Raw genomic sequence first — 15,661 nt, 5'->3', positions numbered from 1 at the left:
ATTTTTTAACACAAGTATCTGTACTTTTACTCAAGTACGGAAAGTGAGTACTTTTGCCATCTCTGTTCAACACTTAATGAGCTGAACTGTTTATACTAGCATTTTACAATCCTAACTACAAGAGGTATACATCAGAGTTAATAGAGCAACTTGCCTTGTAACCAGCATTAACTTCAAAATGAGACAATGCTAAAAATCACATGTTCTTGTGGTTGTTGTGTGTGGGCATGTCTCCATGAGAGTTACTGTAAATTCCTATAAAATCTTGCCAGTTGCTCATGAATAGCAATTTTTCTGCAAGCACATCAATTAAAGTTTTGTCTTTGGACAAAGAATTATTGGATTTAAGTCATGGAAGACTCATATAAATTGTGTTTTTTTTGTCTTTGTATTTTAACACAGGATTGGGTCCAGTCATCACTGATAATGGAAGGCCAAACTTCAAGAAAATGTCTTCTTCAGAAGAATATTTTTATTTTCCTTTTCTTGACTTTACTTGTTTTATGGGTAATTGTTTACAGTACTAACCTTACTGATCACATAACCTGCACATTAGCAGAGGTGAGTATTATTCATCTTTAAAACATTAACTCCAACTACTACGGCATCAAAGCCTGTCAAAAATCCCATATTTTTCAGAGTTTAAGTAATACTTTTTTACATGTTATCGCCAGGGATAAATCCTATACTCCAGAGCAACTTATAAATGAAAAATAAACTGCTAGATTTTCAATTAATTTGCCGTAATGAAACATTTTTACATGACAGAGTCGCTTCATGTTTTAAAATGACAACGGAAATGGAATGCATCTTGGGCACTGTAGTATGGTGGTCGACCTATTGGTCACGCTGGTCATGATCAATCAGAAAATAGAATAAAATGAAAAATAAAAAAATATATGCATTACATAATATTACTCATAACTTTACAAGAAAACAGAAAAGGCCTAAAAAAAATGGCACCAAAAAATGCAGTCTCAGCATATTGCACTTTTCCACAATCACATTTCCAGGACCTTGAGTGACATAGTTGTTGTTAGTAATGATAGGTGTTGCAGAACACCATCAATATATTCAAATCAGGAATTTTTTTTTAATGCTTCCTTGTTAACTACACTTTATGTCCTGCTTCGTTACTCTTTGGGTGTGACCCACTAGGGACCGTTTAGGTATGTACGTACCTGTTTGTTCCTTATTTGATTAACTGTTAGAGAACGCCTAGAGAATTGATAAGGAAACAAAAACAAAAAAATCAGGAACTAATGATTAGTTACCAATGAGTCCAAAGACGAACTAATAATAAACCTAGGGTGTTTTCGAATGTGAACCCTAACCCCTATTTACACCACTATATATTAGTTGTGCCACTTTATATGAGTGTCCAAATGTCTAGTGGATTAAAAAGTAGGGGACTCAAGATTTACCACAATGCACCTTAAAAAGTTGTGTCCATCAATGGTCACTAGATGAGAAGATATATCCCAGAAAGCTTTGCAAGAGCTCTCCTCACAGAGCATCTTGGGAATTGTGTTGGGGGGAGAGAGAACAGAAATGGTGCAGGCACTGTGTGGGGAGCAAAGGTCACATGACCAAAGTAGTTGTGATATGTCTGAATTATCAGTTTACTGAGTTCAATATAAAGTCCACTATATAGTCTTCCCCTCCATATAGTGAGTGAGGGGTTAGGGTGGATATGGATGCAGCCAAAAGGGTACTCAACCAATACCCATGAGGGGACAACTGGTTTGTTACCTCAAATTTTGAATAGAAATTCTCTGTGTTAGTTTTTTTTATAAACGCTAAGTCACAGCTTATGAAAAACCACTTTACTGAGTATCAAATTATTGTGTATTAATTATCTTTTGGACTTTGTTGAATCAAGCATCATATCAAATAATTACCATGGATATGCTAATTAGCTAATCATTACCTGACCATTATCTAATGTTTTTGTGTACCCTAAAGTAAAACATTATAACAAGTGTTTTTTGAGAAACTAATTATTGCTTAATCACTACCTGATGATTATCAATGTTTTTGTGTACCCTTAAATTAAGTGTAACCATTAAATCCTGGTTAGTTATGCTGTGTTTCCCAAGTAAATAAGCAGTAGTCCCATGATAAGGTTGGATTTGGTGTTCCCCAGTAAATACCGGTTAACTACCTCTTAGTTACCTATTATGGAAGCAAATCATTACCACATTTCAAATGAAAAAGAATTATTAGAAATGCTTTTTTCATTTTAAGAATGTGGCTGCATTGTTTGACTCATAAATGAAATTAGTAATCAATAATCCTGTTTGCATTTTCATTTTCTTCTTTAACACTGCTCATCCTTTTACTTAATTAAAATGAAAAAGACATTTGAGATTTATTTTTCAAAATGTACCCCAACAAATACATACCAAAATTCTATTTGAAATGTAAAATTTGAAAATGAAAAAGCATTTCCAGAAATGCTTTTTTCATAAATGAAATTAAGAATCAATCATCCTATTTGCATTTGCATTTTCTTCTTTAAGACTGTACATTTTATGCCATAATCAAACAGAAAACACAGCGGACATTGCTTTTTCGTTTTCGTGGTCTGCCAGCAAAGTTGAATTGCCGGGTCTTTAGCATCACAGGTCATGGCAAGCCCTCAAATTGTACAAAGACTTTTAGATCTAGCTGAGCAGGTAGAATCCAATTCAACCAGTTTCCCGTCGGCACACTTACAATGTAATGGAATGCAGACGTGCACAGCGGCCCCTACCGAACAAGATGGGTAGCCCAGTCAGCAGGGACCTGAGAAAGAGTGGCTCCTAACGTCGCTCATAATGCTTTTTCGTTTTCGAGTTATGGACAGTACTTTGCTGGCAGATATATATATATATATATATATATATATATATATATATAATATTTATGTATAGATATGCAAAGATATATATATAGATATATACGTTGATATATAAAAATACATATAACATTAAATTGACTTGCCAGACAGACAGACACAAAAATGCACAGGCAAAGTTTTTTGTCCACTGTCATTACCAAACACATACTGGCGCCATCTTGCCTTCATCAGAGGTGAGGAGTGCAAAACCGAGTGCAAGTACTGAGTGTAGGGAAATACGTAATACTACGCCAGGTTTGATACAATACATTTTATTCCTTATTTGGACAGTCATTCAATTTTTTTTTTTTTTTTGTTTGATTTTTTTTTTTTTTTTTTTTTTGGAGAAGCTGAATATTGAATTTTCATTAATTGAAAAACCAGAATCATCTAACTAAAGAATTTGTATTTTTATTCAATCTTTGCCTTTTGTGGTATCTTATTACTGTCTCTATATCATTTTTTTTTTCTTTCTGGTTAAAGGAGAAAGTCCCAGCCACCAAAACACTGAAACATCCCACTGAGCCTCAAAACCATACAGCTGTTTGCTCCTTCCATTCTGTGTTACCTGCAGATGCTCTTGAGTCAGAATTTTTAAAGGACTACATTGCCTGGCCTGAAACACCATCCCTGCCATCTTACTTTTCTCTGAATGACACCAGCAATGCAGCACACAGCACTTTCACAATTCTCCCTCGTAATGGAGGGGGGAGTTGGCAAGTAGGGGATCAAATGGAGGTTTTGATAGAAATGAATGACTTCAATGGTCACCACAAGAAGTCTGGTGGAGACGTCCTTTTTGCTCGACTGCACAACCCCACTGTTCATGCAGGTGTGGTGGGGAAAGTGCTTGATCATCATAATGGTTCCTACACTGCTGTATTCTCCTTACTTTGGGAAGGAAGTGCACAAGTTGAGGTAAGACAAAGAATTTTCCTGTTAAGTGTTATAGGAATCTACCTTTTCTAAGGGTCCCTTTCTTATTGTTCTTAACTAAATAAGCTGTTTGTTTCGAAGGTTCTGGTTATTGAGGACCCAAATTAAATTATTAACTAAAACAGCTCTGGGAGGGTATGGGCCTTACTTAAGTAGCTTATCTCCTGTATTTACAGAATCTTTTAAATAAATTCCTGGATCCAGATGGTAATTGGGATCACCAGCAAAATGTAATCTTTTGTTGGCAGTCACAATATGGGATTTCTCTGAAAATTTAAATTTATCTGAAAATCTGTCCATATCTTTTTTGAGTTATTTAAAAAAACAAACAGATCGAAAAACAGACAAACTATCTCTGGTGTAAACAACCTCAATGGCAGAGGTAATGCAACAGAATATAAACATTTAAATAGCTCAAATCATAACAGAAGCAGGGAAGTCACTGCTGTTGGGTCTCACTGAATAACGGAAATAGGAAAGGTTTAAAGGGCTTGTCATTTTTTTTTCTGATTTCTGAATTCAGACATCTTTTTCTTGACAATACTTAGATAGCGGATGAAGTTTATGTGGGGAAAGCTGACAAATATTTGCCATTAAAAGTCCCTGCCACTCTGTCCCAGGAGTGTCTTATAAAGTATGAAATACTCTTGCCATATCCAACTCTTGCCACAGTGTGCAAAATAATGCATTTCTTGGTTCTTGGAGAATATTCACAACCCTGACTAAGTCTGCCTGATGGCTCCATCTTGGGACACTCAGTGACAAAACTCATTTCACCAATTAAGCAGCTAAATCTGACATTATGTCAGAGGTCCTGAGCCTTCTCCTTGCTGCCTTCAGGTCTCAGACAAGGGTGTCCAAGTGGACAAACCTTGTGTTCCTGTTCCTGAGCTCCTCCGTGGGTTTTTTGTGGTATTAGCTATAGTCTCCAAACTTCCTATGGCCTTCAGAATAGCTCAAGAAAAGTGCACAGAACACCTCGTAGAATAGTCTTCCTGAGAAGGACATTTGTTGTGTCAAATATAATATTATGTGCAGTTTGAACTTTGTACTTTACATTCTTTGTTACCCATCTGGTCCCAGAGCACACAGGAACACATATACGTAAAACTCTCTCATTAGTTCGACTGCCACACTTAGTTAACACAATGACCACAGAGGGAGCAGGTTACATCTGAGGACCAACTGTGGTTGGTTAACTAGTTTCAGTAAGCTCACAGTTAGGGACCAGAAGGCTCACAGAAAAGGTAAATGGAGTGGGTAAAGCAAAAGCAAAATGCAGTTTTAAAAAGGATTTAAAAATGGAAGTTGAGAAAAGAAAATGAAAATGAATTAAGGTATAACCTTTCTAAATGTGTGATTAGGAAAGGTATCTATACTCAGATTTATCAATTTGGGTGTTTTAAATCTACATTTAGAAATAGGATTTGAAAATACATTTTTAAATTCCAGTATTTAATAATTTTTAATAAATAAAATTTACAATTTCTCTTTAACAATTCAATTTAAAATGTGCAAATAGAAAATGCTTTTTAAATTTTACTTCAAAAAGCATTATTTAGATGTCAAATTTAAAATGGTTGGTATTCTTTTCCAGTGACACTCTTTTCATAAGGCTGGCCGACGTCCGATATTCAGTTTTAAGGCCGATACAGGCCGATACCGATAGGGGGCCGATTATATCGTGCATCCCTACTGCAAAGACATGTAAAAAAAACAGCACAACCAACGGACATAGTACGAGACATGCAATAAAGTAACACCTAGACTATCGCTGAAGTATAAGTAGTATTATTTAATCTGACATGTACTCTGTGTTACCTGAAGATAAGAATATGGGCTTTCTGTGTGGAAGTGAGTCTCTAAGTACCTGGAACCAAGCACCTGTAGCTTTTTGTGAAAATGCACTTGTGCATGTAAAGTTTATCCAAAGAAAAAATGCTCAATAGTGGTTGTGAAGAGCCGAAGGGTCCACTCCCCCTAATTAAGGTTGGTTTTTCTCTATTAACATAAATTGCCTCCTTCACACCCCTTTTAAACCACCTGTCTTCTTTGTCCAAAATGTGAACATTTTGGTCCTCAAAAGAATGTCCTATATCCACAAAGTGTAGATGTACAGCTGGGACAAAATTCTCACTCTACTTAGATACACATATGAACCTTTAAAAAGAGATCCATCATTAACTCAGTGACATACAACACAGCTTACTAATATTTTAGAAACACACTACATCACATAGAAAACTCCAAAGACTTTGCAAACAAAGTCAAACATTTAAAGATGGCACCAGGACAAACCCTGGTGTCTTTTGATGTTACTTCACTTTTCACGGTCATACCTATATCAGAGGCAGTGGAAACAGTCAAGAAACGTCTTCAACAAGACAGGGATCTAAACAACAGGACTAATTTCACTCTGGACTAGAAAGGCTCCCTACTGGACATTTGTCTTTCCACAACCTATTTCAAGTTCAGGGATAATTTCTACAGATAGAAGCATGGTTGTGCCATGGGATCTCCCTTTTCACCAGTTGTAGCACAGAGAGCTTTGGACACTTTCAAAGAAACACCACCAAGCCATTGGGTTTTGTATGTGGATGACACATTTGTCAAAATTCAGCTAAAAGAAGTGGAAGCTTTCATAAGACACATCAAGTCGGTTGACCAGAACATAAGTTCAACAGAGAGGACGCCCACGACAACAAGCTACCTTTTCTGGACTGTTTGATGAGCATGGAAGGAGATGGAAACCCCAATATTAAAGTGTAAAGGAAATCCACTCACACAGACCAATATTTTCTTTTTGACTCCTCTAGACAAGACTTGGCTGTACATCTACACCTTATGGAGAAAGGACCAGAATGTTCACGTTTTGGACAAAGAAGACAGGTGGTTTGAAAAGGGTGTGAAGAAAGCCATTTATGTAAAGAGAAAAAAACAACCTTAAACAGAGGGGGTGGACTCAGGTTTCAGCTCTCAAAAACCTTCAACACAGCGATTGAGTTGATTCCTTCCCACTATCATCTCAACTCCTATCGCTATGCAGGGGACCAAAACATCTTGCCTGGTCGGCCAACAATGGCCATAACGACTGCTCCCTTTCAGAGGCATAAACCAGTAATGGGTATTGCAGGCTAACAAAGACCTCAAATGAATCACCGTTCCTAAGGGGCGGACTTGTTCTTACGGTTCAATTTGCATGGAAGGCCGTGAGCTTTTCTTGTTACTCATTTCTAACACTTTACCCAAGTTTTTGCTTAGAAGTTTAGCTTATTTCTGTATTAATTTTCTGTCCATATTTTGCATTACTTAAACTTTTTAACACTTTAATCAAGCCTCTTATGTAGCATTAAGCTGCTCATTCAATACCACATTCTTCAACTTCATTTCAATTTTAGTCTCAATCTTAAACTAAACCTTTATTTCTTCAACCAGATAAGATTCCAGTTTTTCTTTCCAATTCCTTGTCTGATTCTGCTAATTTAATACATTTCAGCCTATATTTTCAACATTGATTTAATTTTGCTTTCTTTCATGACAGGCATTAAGCTTTTCTGTTTGCTACTAATTCATAAAATGTCTGCCATGTTTCAGCTGTTGGCTTCAGCTTGCTTCTGCTCGTTTTCAACGAAGAAATTAAGCATTTTTCTTTTCTTCTATTTCATACCATTTCACCAGTGCCATATTCAGCTTACAGTTTAGCGTAATGCATTCTCACTGCTGTTTCGCAGGAACAGCAATTTTCTAGTGCACCTTGTGTTTTGCATAAGTAACCTTATGTGTGTTGGCCGTGTTAAGCTGGGTGGGTTATTTACTGTTCTTTACATCGTACTCTCTCTCTTGGTTATTGTTTCTGTGTGTAAATGTGACCATGTACATATGCATATATTCAAAGAAAAAAAAAGGGAAACTGTATTTCTGTGACTGGAATTATTATAATATGTTTTTTCCCTATAAAGATATTTGGAAAAAAAAAAAAGAAAAAGATTTGCCTTCAATGAATGCTGCAGGACAGACATACATTTGAACTCACAGGTTTTGTATTGCCAAATCTTACTTACCAAGATGTTCTTTTGTGAATATTTGTTCTTTTGCAAAAGGTGATCCTGATCCACTCCAGCGAGGCAGTGAATGCTATAGAAAGAGTCAATTTGGAATACCCTGGCAGAATTTTTTTTCGAAGCGTTTTCCGCTCTGGCTCAGTCACTGAAACCACCACTTGTAATGTATGCCTTATGGCACCGCCAGAGCAGCTATGCAACTACACTGATCTCAACACAGGTGAGCCCTGGTTCTGCTACAAGCCAAAGAAACTCAGATGTGAGCACAGGGTCACTCACTCTTTTGGAGGTTTCGACAATAAACCAATAAAAATGGAGAAAAGGCTGTTTCAAATGTGAGTATAATACTGGATGTAAGTACAGCTTTTTTGGTTGTTTCATAAGATGCTAGAAAAAAATCAGGGAAGTGTAGAAAGTTATAATGATTGTAATAATTTACATTGCAATGATTTAGAGTGTTATCTCTGAATGTCTTATAGCTCTCCTCACTTCCAGTTTACACTTTTGTCTTAACTCAGCTGTACACAATATGGACTGATTATTATCAATAACAGCATGTAAACAGGCCTGTGCCACCTTCCTGGGAGACATCTGGCAAAATTTGACTCAGCTGAAATTTCCAAGACTGCACACCTACTGTAGACTGGAGACAATCTACACAAATCACAATGCACCAACAGAAAAACCAACCAACCACCATAACCATTTATTTGAAATAAATGATACAGTACCAAGATATTTTAAAAGGGAAGAAGCTTACCGCTGAGGCTATTGATATTACTTTCCTTAAATCCACAGCTGATGGCCTTATACAGCTGAGCATGTACGATGGTGCAAGTGGTATTGCGCCAATGTCATTTTTTGGCCTGATACCGATGCCCGATACCTGACTGTCCAGTATTGGCCGATACTGATTCCATACCACTACCATCTTTGAAGTTGATGTGTGTGTGTATATGAAGGACTGCATACTACTTGGATGTAAATTAATTGCCATCATGGCTTTGTCAAGCTGCTGCCTACCTTTGTGAAGCCTGAAAAAGACTAATACAAAGTGAATCCAGTAGAACCTTTTATTGCCTACCTGGAATGGGTGACAATAGCTGAATAAACTTTTGGCTCTCAAAATGGTATCGGTGCCCTATTTGTCGGTACTCGCTGATACTGATACCACCATTTTAGTGATGGATCGGCGCTCCGCCTGATACTTGTATCGGTATCGGTGCCACACTAGTTACAAGTACGTAACCACTGATTCCTAAACAATATAAAACATACAACTAAATGTATAAATATCCCCTGTGATACACACAGCATCTAATGATTTTAGGACAATAATATTTTCTGCAGTATTGCTTAAAGGTCTTTACATCTCTCTATTTGAACCCTCCTGAGTTCCTTGAGAAGTACCTCGCTGCAGCATGCAGAAAGGTGTGGAGACTGAGCACATGGCCGACTTATACAGTATTTGGAAATGGCACCTTTGCACTCTGAAAATTAAGTGGGCTGTGTTTCCTATTCAGCTGCTGTTTGTCAGGTGTTGTGTGTGTGTGTTTTTTTTTTAATCTTTATTGGTGTCTTGTTTTTAATCATTATATTTTTGTAAATAGAAATTAAATACATATCTAAGGTCCAGAAAAACAGCTAATATATAATAATAATGCAATGGAAAGAAAGCTCATTTCAATAGAAATGGAAGACAGAAAAAAATAATGTGATAGGTTGAAATAAGGAATGCCCTAGGGTGGCTTTAAAAAAAAAAAAAAGCAGTTTTAATATAGCCCTTAAAAGTAATTCCCTCTGCCTGGAATCCCATCTCTCTGGTTAGCCTCCAGATCTAGACCCAGCAACCCTCAGCCTCTGCCCAATACTGATAACATCTGCCATCCCTCTGGTTCAGATCTACTCAGTGGTAGGCGGTCAGGGCTTTCAAAGCCTTCTCTACTGGCCTAAAATCTATCAGAAATACTAATCTACATTCACAACCTAAACTTTAATTTTCTTCTATCTAACTTTATTTATTTATTCCAAACAATTCGTTCTCTTAATTTTCTAGTATTTCTCTTGGCTGTGCTGCTTCCATTACATTTACATAGTTGCTATGTTTTTGTCCAATCAAATTTCAGGCTTAGTGCTTTGCTATGTCAGTCAAGTCTGCCCAGGCCCTGGTCCCCAGGGCCTTCAGAATCAGCAGTGCTGGTAGATGTTGAATTGACAATTTAGTGAGGAATGCTTTATTCCACCAATCAGATGTGCCAGGGGGTCAGCTAACAGGCTCACTCTTATGTCTGCATTTTATGTCCTATGCTTGGTCAGTTAGAGCAAAATGTTTATAGTCAAGTTCAGCTAGTGAATATCTGAATTTTAAATAAGATTTTGTCATAAAATTTCTGGCCTCAATGGCTGATATCAAATAGATATACTAAGACTTCCTGCACAAAGATAGAAGGATGGATTTAGTATATAAATAACCAGCATCTCTCGTGAATGTTTTATTTTCATGCTATACTCTGTTGTATCTGCCAATTAGATGGTCATAGAATCTGAACAGCTACTGATTATGTAAATATGGCTTAGCTGTGGTTATAAAGTAGAGTATTGCAGTTGTCTTAACTGGCTTTTTTGCTAATGGATCTCTGTATTCACCTTCACACTAATCTTTCTCTCGTTTATACCTGCGCTTGATACTTTTATATTTAAATACTACCAGTGGTTTCTTTTATTAAAATGTGAAAGGGATTATGTTACCCCCTTGACCCCATTCGTTGCAAGTATGCAATAAACCCTTTGTATTTCCAAGATATATATATATATATAAAAGCAGGAGTATGTGTGTATGAATTCGGACATTTTGGAGTTTAGAAGTACATTTAGTTGAGGGGTGCCAACTAAAGGCCTAGGTACAAGCTGTACTGCCTGTCACTGGATCTATCCCTATCCTCCTCCAATCTCCTGTTGTTAGCTCTCTTTGCTCTAATGGGGGGTACAGTCCATGATTTCTGCACAGTTCTCCAGAGCGGGGTACAGTCGGCCAATTCTGTCCTGCTTTTGCACAGTCTCTGCTGGGGGTTTGGTGGTTGATAGCAACAGATCTGAGCCAGATGTCACCATAGCTGTGCAGAGGCAGTTGGTAGCTGGGTCTATCTCTGAAGGCTCGGATCTGCACTCTTTGCAGTTAAGTGTAGTAGAGCAGTGTACAGTAGAGTGGGTGATAGCTAAAGTCTGGGCAGTCTATGCAAGTCTATGCAAGTAGGATTAATAATGACTTTTAACAACTTTTAAGGGCTAAATTAAAACTGATTTTTTTTAAAGCCACTCAAGAACTTCCAAAGAGCATCCCTTACTGCATCAAGAGGAAATCTTTTCTGTTTTTGATTGAAACAAGCTTTGTTTCCGCTGCACGCTTTTTCTTATTTATGCATTTTTTTATTGTTTTTTTTTAATGTGGACCTCTTATCTATTTAATATATCCTTATAAAACCTATAATCTCTTAAAATAAGAAAACACAAAAGAACCATAGGAAGTAATGCCAGCTTTATTTCCAGAGTGCAAAAGTGCAATTTTTCCGAATACAGTATAGGTCTGTCATGCGATCAGTCTCCGCCCCTTTCTGTATGCCGCAGCAAAGTGTACTTGAGTTAATTTGACACTGAAGGTATGCCTGTCTCACCATGTGAACAGCAGCAAAGGTTAGTTACCTTTACTTTTCAGCGTAAACCACAGACCTCCGAGTCAAGTCTGGGTCCTTTAAACTAGAAAAATAAACAGAAGACTCTGTAGTTGATAAGTGTGACAGAGATGGGCAAAAAAAAAAAAAGAGTAGAGAGAGCTGGTTGACCACTTGCAGCACTGCATGAGAAATCCATATTTATAGATATTGTGAAAAACACACAAAAAAAACATAAAAAATAAGAACTATAAAAAAATACTATTTAGTACTGATCAGTTTAAACAGTGGTTATGCTAGAATAATGAATAAGCAACAACATCATCAACTAATCAAGATTTAAGTGAGGGCTGAGATTTTAATAAGAATTAAAATTTTCTGTTAAATTGACAGTGTTGACAGTTTCATGCATTTCCTGTCCTTTGTTACAGTGGTGTCAACATGAAAGCATCCATTCGGTCAGCAGGATCCTCAAAAATCAATATTTTACCAAAGCTTAAAGGTAAGGGATACTTGATTGTCAGTTTGCAACAATTAGTCATTATTTGCCCAACAAAGGAAGGAAAAGATAATCAGTTTTCAGTTTTAAAAAAATACATCTTTGTGTCAGTTGCCATTTTAAGTTTTATATTTTTCACTGTCCTATAAAAAAAAAAATTCCATTAATTTCAATTCAGTTTATTAATCATCTCAAGGCACTCTACCGTTCACCAGATCATACAGTCAAATTGATTCAAAGTTTTCTTTCTAAGGAAAACCAGTTGATTGCATGGACTCATTGACTCAAAGGCAATCCCTCACACTAAGCATGCTTGTAGTGACAGTAGAGAGGAAAAACTCCCTTTTAACAGGAAGAAACTCCAGCAGAACTAGGCTCAGTGTCAGCGGCCATCTGGGGTTGGCCTCTGTAATATTTAACTATAAGATAAAAATAATGCAGAGCAGCTATTTTTAAGCAAAAGTTACTTCTCTTCGTACATAATCACAAAATGCCATTCTTATTTCCTTCCAGTTTCCAATGAAACAGTACCTGCTAATGTATCAGGTAAAGTATAAGTTTACTTTTTCAAAATGCTGATATCTAAAAAAGTGATTTATAAATGACTGATTACATTTACACTTACCTCTTAGGAAAAAGTTTGTGGACCAGACCTGCTGGTTATTACTACAAAGATGCATGGCAGGCTCTAGATGGCACCAAGGTTCATCAGTTTAACAATGCCGAAGCAATAACTCAGTGCCTGAAAGGAAAGGAGGTCCACATGTATGGAGACTCCACCATCAGACAGTGGTTTGAATATTTAATTGCAAAAGTACCAGGTAGAAGCCTAGTAGAAATTTCTTTCCAAGATTTGAACTGGTTCACACTTCTTTCTAATCTGCTTTGTTTTCTGTGTTACTTTCAGATCTTAAGAAGTTTGACCAGAAAAAACCTCCAAAAACAGGACCCTTTCTGGCCTTGGATTATACAAACAACATCTTAGTGACATGCCGCTCCCATGGTCCTCCCCTCCGTTCTCCTCTGATGCTTGTCAGTCAATTACACTTAGTTGCCAATGAACTGGACAGCGTGGATGGAGGCAACAACACTGTTGTAATAATTGGTGTCTGGGCTCACTTCAGCACTTTTCCTGTTGAGGTCTACATCCGACGTCTGCTGAGTATAAGGAGAGCAGTCGTGCGGTTGTTGTCCAGAGCTCCAGGTACCCTGGTTATCATTAGGACTGCTAATCCTAAAAGGATTACACTAGAGGAGTCAGTTACCACTGATGATTACTATTTTTTACAGCGTGATAAGATACTCAGGACAATATTTAAAAAAGTCAATGTCCGATTGCTGGATGCCTGGGAGATGACCCAGGCCCACTACCTCCCACACAATGTCCATCCACCGCCTCCTATAATTAAGAACATGATCGATGTTGTTTTGTCCTATGTATGCTTTCCCCAACCTCAAACTTAAAATCAAAGAAATGGAAAACTTTATTAACTGGTTATTAAGGTTATTAGGGGGAGTGGCAGCCTAGTGGTTAGGGTATAGGGCTTTGAATCCCCCAAGGGGATGGGTTAAATGCAGAGAATTAATTTCCCTCTGGGATTATTAGAGTATATAAAAAAATATTTAAAAAAAAATATTGGTGATTAGTAACACTTCTGGCTTGACATCACTCATAAATCCTCCAACAGTCATGAGAGAATTATTAACAAAATCAGGATAAGATTGAATGAATTCAACACTGTGGCCACATTCAATGGAGAATCTTTTAAAATAAGATGTCTGTAAGATATAGAAAATAAATGACATACTGTATTAAAAAGTATACTAAATCCTCAACACTCAATATCTATTTTGTTATTCCATAGCCCATTTAACACTTTAACTTAACATGACGTATAATGTGAATCTATCTAGATTCATCAACACAAGTCAATAGAACAGGTCTGGTAACATATCATATGAAAGACGATCCCAAAAAGCAACTGAAAATGCCCAGATCTGACAACATATAAGAGAAAAGGTCAACATCAGGCTAGAGACAAATCAAAAACATATTTGAGGATTTTAAATTCCAGCTAGCAGTGAGGGCCATTATCAGAAACTGTAAAAAATGTGGAATGCTGGGATATTTTTATTATATCAAACATCCGTCCATCTTATTCCGTCAAGGTCACATTGGGGCCGCTGCCTATCTGTGACAGTCTATGGGTGAGAGGCGGGGTACACCCTAGACAGGTCGTCAGTCTGTCGAAGGGCAACAAAGAGACACACAAAGACATACAACCATGCACACTCACTCCAATTTACAGATCCCGATAGACCTAACAGTCATATTTTTGGACTCCAGGAGTAAGCTGCAGTACTCCAAGAGAACCCAGACACGCACAGGGAGAACATGTAAACATGCAGAGAGACCTCGGGCCAGGACTCAAACCCAAAACCGTGTTGCTGCAAGACAACAGTGCTTACAAACTGTGCCACCATGCAGCCCAATATCAGTCATTTTATCTTTTTTTTTATGTAATTGTCTTATTTTTAATTCTTCACTTCACAGTCTCACCCCTCGTCCAACACCTCTGGACACAAAAAGAATAAAGGCCTTTGGACAAAAAAAAATAAATAAATAAAATATAAAAACGACCACAATAAAAATAGTCATTCAATTCTTATTTTAATCTCTAAATTCAGAGTTATTCTATGAATTAAATTTCAGAATTCTGACTTTATTCTCAGAATTCTCAATTCTGACTTGAATCTCCAGATTTTGAAGAATGTTTCCCTCTGTCCATCCGAATTAAATTCAGACTTCTGAGATTAAACTTAGATTATTATTTCGTTTTTCAATGGCCCTAATCCTTTTCCATATCCAGAGGTGTTGGATCACAAACTGCAGGCTATATTAAGAGTAAGACTCCCCTCTGCTGGCCAAAAAGGAAGCTGCATGCAAAGTAGATAGCACCCATGCAAAGGAAAATAAAGGGAAAATAAAAAAGAAGATAAAAACAGAACATTTATAATCCCTATTTTGAGTGGATATTACAGTTTAAGCAATGAGTAAATGTCTGGTAAATTATGTGAGGTATTAAAGCCTGTGTAGTGTGTCTGAATCTCACATGAATATTTCCTTCAGCTGCACTGTTCTTATGTGTGGAAAGCAATTATACGGTACATTTCAAAAGGTTATTCCTCACTTTCATTTTTCAAAGTTGCATCTTTTATATAGAGGTTTCAGGTTTTTCTGACAGACACACTAATCCATTCTTAGACTTTTAAACTTAAAAAGATTTATTTTTTCATTTTGTATACTCAAGTATAAACATAAAGACATTTTGTTAAGAACAGCTCTCTAGACAATGTTTTTTAAAGTGCAGCCTTGAAAACAGTAGAAAATACCGTATTTTCGCGACTAAAAGGTGCATATAAACGTATTTTTTCCCTCAAAATGTGCGGCGCGTCCTATAGTGCGATGCGCCCTATGTGTGTTGTTACTGCGGACGTTGTTGAGACCGCGATGAGAACATTAAAGGGGGAAGTGTGGATTGTGTATAAAAGAACAGGTATTTGCTTTATGCAGAACTCCTCATCTCCTCATTGAGGAGATGATGAAAGAGTGGCT

At 37.0% G+C, this 15,661-nt stretch overlaps 1 protein-coding gene across 1 annotated transcript in view; it reads left to right on the top strand.

The window, feature by feature from the left end:
* The window catches only part of LOC107099122 (NXPE family member 3-like), a 26,914-nt gene extending 11,346 nt beyond the window's left edge, over positions 1 to 15,568 (top strand). The window contains exons 2-8 of the mRNA XM_015397119.1: positions 403 to 561; positions 3,365 to 3,799; positions 7,918 to 8,213; positions 11,978 to 12,048; positions 12,559 to 12,591; positions 12,678 to 12,866; positions 12,953 to 15,568. Coding sequence (XP_015252605.1) covers positions 427 to 561; positions 3,365 to 3,799; positions 7,918 to 8,213; positions 11,978 to 12,048; positions 12,559 to 12,591; positions 12,678 to 12,866; positions 12,953 to 13,509 — 1,716 coding nt within the window. The 5' untranslated portion in view covers positions 403 to 426 and the 3' untranslated portion in view covers positions 13,510 to 15,568. The remainder of the gene's footprint in view (positions 1 to 402; positions 562 to 3,364; positions 3,800 to 7,917; positions 8,214 to 11,977; positions 12,049 to 12,558; positions 12,592 to 12,677; positions 12,867 to 12,952) is intronic.
* The last annotated feature ends 93 nt before the right edge of the window (positions 15,569 to 15,661 follow it).

This window comes from Cyprinodon variegatus, unplaced genomic scaffold (assembly GCF_000732505.1).
Source record: "Cyprinodon variegatus isolate N-32 unplaced genomic scaffold, C_variegatus-1.0 Scaffold28, whole genome shotgun sequence".
In the NCBI taxonomy this organism is placed as follows: domain Eukaryota; kingdom Metazoa; phylum Chordata; class Actinopteri; order Cyprinodontiformes; family Cyprinodontidae; genus Cyprinodon; species Cyprinodon variegatus.
Note: the sequence above shows the minus strand (reverse complement) of the source record. Positions and strands in the feature narration are given on the sequence as shown.